The sequence below is a fragment of the Rhipicephalus microplus genome, unplaced genomic scaffold (assembly GCF_043290135.1).
Source record: "Rhipicephalus microplus isolate Deutch F79 unplaced genomic scaffold, USDA_Rmic scaffold_1128, whole genome shotgun sequence".
In the NCBI taxonomy this organism is placed as follows: Eukaryota; Metazoa; Arthropoda; class Arachnida; order Ixodida; family Ixodidae; genus Rhipicephalus; species Rhipicephalus microplus.
The window spans coordinates 2,581-9,305 of record NW_027465671.1 but is presented as its reverse complement, the minus strand read 5'-3'; the positions used below and the strand labels follow the sequence as shown (position 1 = coordinate 9,305).

General features: G+C 46.6%; 1 protein-coding gene across 1 annotated transcript; it reads left to right on the top strand.

Moving 5' to 3' along the window:
- Positions 1-2,260: 2,260 nt before the first annotated feature.
- Positions 2,261-4,726, top strand: LOC142796117 (endothelin-converting enzyme 2-like; the record flags this gene model as incomplete). Its single annotated transcript, XM_075886213.1, is given in 2 exon segments — positions 2,261-2,572; positions 4,500-4,726. Coding segments are annotated over 2 exon segments (411 nt in total), but the record flags the coding sequence as incomplete, so codon positions are not given.
- Positions 4,727-6,725: the final 1,999 nt, after the last annotated feature.

Sequence of the window (6,725 nt, the reverse complement as noted above, 5' to 3'; positions counted from 1 at the left end):
CAACGAACCCTACGATTAGGCTTCACCTGGAACGCTGACTAACGCGACAGAAGAAACGATAGACGCCGTAGCGACGCCGCTCGATAATGACTCAGTGCTGTTACGTACAACGTTACACTCATTAGTCAGGTGTCAGAGAAAGAAATTGTCACGGCTTTCTTTTTTTTAAAAAAGGAATGAGTGCAATGGTAGCCAGGCACGCAAAGCTTTGTCTTTTGTGAGTGACTCGTCACACAATCCGTGATCCGGGTGAACCACTTCAATGCACCTCCATAAAAAATAGGTGGTAAAATACCACCAAATGCTCGCACAATGTATTGAATAGAGTTTTGATGTACTTATGTGTAAAATGTGTTCGTGTTGACGATTCCGGCCGATTTTCAAAGATCACAGGAATCTACAGGCCAGCATTTCATTCAAAATTCACAGCTTTACCGGAAAGATGAAGCAATGAACGTGATAGCAACAAATTGAAAGGTCACGCGCAGAATGGAAAGCAAACCGAAGCATGCCCCATGTTCCTCACACACAAATGACGGACAAAACTGACAGGTACGGATGCACGCGAATAAGCGTCTCATTTGTTACTTCGCTGACTCTGAAAACACGTGCTTTTCTTGAACGGAGACAGCAATGATTGGAGTGACCTTTGTACACCAAGTAACTACAGCAGAATCATTCCAGGTAAAGCCCAAGGCCGTCCAAGGCCTACGACTTTCCCCTCCTCGCCACAGCTAGATAAGAGCGCGTGACGGAGCTTCGTTCGTCTCTAAGCCGGGAAAAGTGTGCGTAAGAAATTAAATCGGGCACCGCCGCGCAATGTAGCGACGCTAAAGCTCTGGATATTCTTGGGAAAGTACCGTGTTTCTTTTAACTGGAGCCGCCACGCTGAGCACCCTCCTCTCCCACCTTCCACCTCTCCGCTACACGCGCTGTCGCCCGGGAAATACGCACGAAACTCTTTCTTTTTTATGTTTTTTTTTGTAACCGGCTCTCGCCACTATTCTATCAAGAATGTCGTGTCACACTGATAATGAACGTGCTGTGCGTGACCGTGCGTGCGTTATCAGCATCACAAGGCATTCTCGATAGGAAAGTAGCGTGGGCTGGGTTATAAGGCTGGCGCCCGCACGGTGGCCGTTTGGGAGAGGATACTAATATGGTTTGGACACTTGGGAGAAGAGGGATGAACACTTTCGAGAGGAGGTTTGGACACTTTTGAGAGGATATGGAGGACAGTGTTGCTACTTTCTCTATAAGAGAACTTTACCCCGTCGCGGTGGTCTAGTGGCTAAGGGACTCGGCTGCTGACCCGCAGGTCGCGGGATCGAATCCTGGCTGTGGCGGCTGCATTTGCGATGGAGCTGGAAATGTTGTAGGCCCGTGTGCTCAGATTTGGGAGCACGGTAAAGAACCCCAGGTGGTCCGAATTTCCGGAGCCCTCCACTACGGCGTCTCTCATAATCTATGGTGGCTTTGGGACGTTAAACCCCAAATATCAATCATTGTAGAGGAACTTTATCGCGACGCGCGCTCATCGCGCCATCTCGCGGGTGATGCTGAAAACACAATTTCCCCCGAGATGCTCGTGAGCAGCGGTACGTGGTAGGTATAAGTAGCTTGCCATTTAAATGGTGAAGGATGTGGTCCGGGGTGGCTCAGTGGTTATCACCTCGCTTTCACGACGCACAGGTCCCACGTTCGACATCGCGCGCCGATGTGTTTTTCTTTCCTTTCATAAGTTTTCTTATATATAAATACGTATACATATACGGTGCGTGACATTGACGCTGATGCCCACGCCGACGTCGACGCCGACGCCAGGGGCGAAATCCAGCCAAGAGGGACTATAATTGTTGTCGCAATAAAAGCCCTCGCGCCTCCAGCAGGCGACTGCTCATGGTGGTGGGTTTCGGGACACCGATGGAGTCTTCCGGATGGCTTCAACCACCCGTGCTCGATGCCCCATCTAGCTCCCCTTAGTAGAGATCAATGGGCTGGACTGACTGACGCTTTGCCTCACTCATTATCGTTTCCTGTGTGGATATGCTGTGATTTTTTGTTATTTCTTATATATTGTTCATTTGACCAACTTGCACATAAAAACCGAACGAGCTACAGGGTCTTCGTTCTTTCTGACCATTTTGTTGAAAGTGAATTAACTGCGTTCATTTTGTTGAACATTACCCAAGAATTAGGTCACATGTAAAGAAATCAACTTGTTAACTAAAGATGAATATAGCCGGTGTAAAGTGTTAACCTTCACTTGATTAATGTTCACCCTATTATAAGTCAGCTGAATGTAATTGACCCTTGTACTGCTATTATGCCTGCACATTTAGGAAGAATGCCTTTTGCGTATTTATCTACTAAACAGTACGACCAGCGATGCTAGACGAGGTGAGGCACATGGTGTTTCGAGTCAAGGCAGTCTTCTCCGAGGCCCTCAACTCCTCAAGCTGGCTGACTTTCACTTTTCGAACACGTTTCAAGAACACGCTGGACGGAATCAAGGTTTTAATAGGAAGCCCAGGAGATCGAATAAAACCCGAGTTCGTCGAAAGATTTTACGGTCAGTACACTCTATGTTTTGTCATCAGCTCTCTAGACGTTAAACATCCACCGTTAAAATTACTCCTAGTGAGCAAAGTGACATAAAACATGGAAATTACCATATGAAGGACAAATAAGTTGAACGGAATAGGCAAGGTAAAAGTGTTTGTGGCACCGAATACTCATATGGCAAGTTTCCGAGGTGATTCTGCGCGTCACAATTCTGGGCATTCAATGCAGTCACTGAAATAACTGAGCGTAGTAATACACTTCACAAAGCTCACAATAAGAAATATACAATGCAGTATGATGTAGTAGAATAGATCATTGCCGCAAACTTCTTGATAAATTCGTGTATAATCGCGAACGTGCGGTTTCATGGAAGCGTGTGAACGTTTTGCATTTATTAAGCGTAAACAGTCAACTCAGTCGTTCTTATCAGAAAAGAACTAAGCTTTTAGTTTCCACAAGCTACCATCCGCTATGCCTAGAGACGCAAATCGGACACATCTGATCATCTACCTCACGGCATCAGATATTGAAACAGGTGTTTAAATATAGAAGGCGGAATATTTGCTTCCTTCGGCGTCGTTGATTGATTGATATGTGGGGGTTTAACGTCCCAATGCCACTATATGATTATGAGAGACGCCGTAGTGGAGGGCTCCGGAAATTTCGACCACCTGAGGTTCTTTAACGTGCACGCAAATCTGAGCACACGGGCCTACAACATTTCTGCCTCCATCGGAAATGCAGCCGCCACAGTCGGGATTCGAAACCGCGACCTGCGGGTCAACAGCCGAGTACCTTAGCCACTAGACCACCGCGGCGGGGCTTTCTGCGGCGTCGTACTCAAGCGAGTACTGACAAATTGATTTTTCTGTGTGTGAAAAGTAGCACTAACATTTGAATCTGATCATATTCGCTTTATTTTTGGACTCCGATTTTCTCGCAATTTCCACACGTGTTTTACGTAGCTGCATGATGAACACTAGTGGTGCAATGTAGCTTGCGAACCACTGTGAAATAAGAATAATGTGCCACTAATCTTTCGTGCAACAGAGGTTTATTATACGAGTGTAATTTCCATTCAATGTCCTTTGAGATAATATGAGAGGCGTGTAGGCTCTTACGTTTTGCTGTTTTTGATTAGGAATTGATGACATACGATGGGGTTTCCATAAAAGAAACATAAAAAGGTGTTTTCTAAATTTTAATTATTAAGTGTCATACAGAATGAGTACACCTAAACTCAAAGACTGTACAGAGAATATAAACCTATTTACAAGACAGTTAAACCCATACATAAATTTGCACTATGATTAACAACAAACTTAAAGGCAGCCTGTCGCATTTCATTAAACACACAATCATTTTACCTTAATACTTCGTTGGTCATTTAGGTGATATTGCTCCCGCTGTGTCAAACTACTCTTTTTCAGTACGCGTATGCAGTGTTCAAAGGTCCAGATTCGGGTGCACGTTAAAGAACCCCAGGTGGTCAAAATTTCCGGAGCCCTCCACTACGGCGTCTCTCATAATCATACGGTCGTGTTGGGACGTTAAACCACACAAATCAATCAAGTGTTCAAAGGTCATTTGTTATGTTTCGGGTAAAGCAATTGTACGGGTAATATGTTTCGGGTGAAAATAAAAGTTCGTAATATTGTTCCAGTTTTCCGGAGACAAAAAAATGTACTATGAATCATTCCCTGATCTGTTTCCTTAGCTAATTCGCCATCCGTCATAGAGATCCTGCCCACGCACGTCCACAATATTCATCCCATTGTAGGCAAACTTGTGCATACCCCATGACACATGCTGACGTCAGTTGTCTTGCTACAATGTTATACTTTTTATCATGAATCACTCGTAGGTAGTTTTCCTGAAGCTTCCATGCATTAAGAGTGTTTCACATAACAATATGTTGTCATTTGTATGCGCAGAACCCCTTCACGACGTACCAGTCGACCGACTCTTCCCCTCATGGATACAAGGTCGTCGTCTTAACACTCACTATCAGTGGAAAGAACAGAAAAGTTGGCTTTATAACGAGCAGAGCGCCCGTGCCTTTTTCACGGGGAGTACGGTTGTAATTCCAACGGGACATGTGCATCAACCAATCTTTTACGAGTACGGACCACCCGCACTCAACTATGCTGGCATAGGGATGGTAAGCACTCATTTTCTTTTTTATTAGGCATCAAGCATGCTGAACTTCTGGCTCATTCCTCTCACTTTACTAACCAGTGCTACCGTATTCTAGGGATAAATCAACTGCTGGTTTTTACATCCACAAAAAACAAATTGTTAAGAAGGACCGCTTTTCATTCCTGAAAAATCTCTTCAGTGTTCGTTCTCGGAGTAAACCTCGCTTTGCGCGGATATATTTTGACGCCTAAGTGCATCTTCCAGCCATCAGGAACGTGCAGCTATCGGTTATGGTTAAAGGGCCACTCACCAGGTTTGACAATTTTGAGCTGACAAGTGCAATGCGTAGACGAGGCGTTCATGATCACGTCTGCCAAACTTTGCAGCGCTACGCGCCACGGAAATGGGTCAAATAGCAAGATGAATGCTGCCCCCCTCCCTTCTGCCGGCGCACGCGTAGAGAATGAGGGCATGACGTAGGCGTAGGAATGGCCCTACGTACACGGCAATGCAGGGACGTTGGTCCTCTACGTAGACGAGTCTGCTCTGACGTTATCAACAGTATACCACGTGGCACGTCAAAAATTATTTAACACAACATGCGTAGTTTATGTATTTGCTGCTTGAAGAGATAAATAAAACTTGAAATGAATAATGAGACACAGTAAAAACTGTGCGTGTTTTTCTTTCAATTTTTTCCCGTGAAATGCTACGAGATGCGGGGCTAATGTGCCACCGTTGCGCATGCGTTCGTTTCCCCGCGGTCAGCGCATTGAGCAGACGTCCGCCGTGGAACGCTCCTACGCGTTCACGCACTCATTGTGCTCATGTACTCTACCGCGTCTAAGCCAGCGTTTCCAAATCATCCCGCAGAAACAGGCAGAAGGCCACAAAACAACACTGGTCAACAAAGCAACGCTGCTCGCGTGCTCGGGGGCTGGGCTTGTTCGGCACGTCATGCGCACGTCACCTCTTGGTTGGATGCCGGAGAGGGTGGGGAAGAAATTTGGCTTGCGAAGGCTAAGCGGTGTAGCACCAAGGATTTCGAGCTCGCCTCCTCTCACCCTCGTTTCGCGCCACTTCAAAAAACCTGTTTTCTCCGCTGGTAATGAACCGATTCAAAAAGTTTTTGTGGCAAAATGTTCCTCATCGGGCACCTAACAGCTTCCTCTGTCTAACTAAAATTCTGTATGGGGCCCGGTAAATGGCCCTTTAAAGCTCCAGTAAACGCAGATGAGTGCGTGTGCCGGGACAATACCGAGTGTGAGCGAACTACGCCTACGATGACTCCGGACCACAGCCAAGAGATAGCACTGCGGACATGCCTCGTCCACCTAATTTTTTAAATCAAAGCAGCTGATAGTCAGGGCTTGTTTCGTATCCGTCGTCGCACCCACGTTTGTACTCGGAGTGTTCGTTGGTTGATTTTTGGGGTTTAACGTCCCAAAACCACGCTATGATTATGAGAGACACCGTAGTGGAGGGCTCCGGAAGTTTCGACCACCTGGGGTTCTTTAACGTGTACCCGAACCTCGGAGTGTTCGTTAAATGACTCTGCGGTAGAACTCTACCAGAGCACGTCCACTCGGGCGCATCCTCTAGCGTGAGCGGAGACCGTCAGCGGTACTGCTCTGCACTGTATCATAAAGGTATTCACGCCTCGTTGGTGTCTCTGCTGTAGAGCGCTCGTTCCATTCCACCGCGTGGTCTGGTATGAGTGGAGACCACTAGCGGTGCCTCGCTGCTAGGTATAATGAAAGTTCTTACTCCTTCTAGGTGGCTCGTCGGTAGAGCGCTCACTCCACTCCTCCGCATGTTGTGGTATGAGTGGAGACCGCTAGTGCCGCTGCACTGCATTGTAAGATAATGTTTCCTAGTATATAGAAAGTAGTGACACTTTCCTTCATAACTTCAGCAAAGTATCCTAGTGTCCCGGACGTATTCTTATCCTCTCCTTAACGGCCACCGTGTGGACGCCGACCTTGTAACCCATCTCGCGCCACTTTCCTAAGAAGAATGCA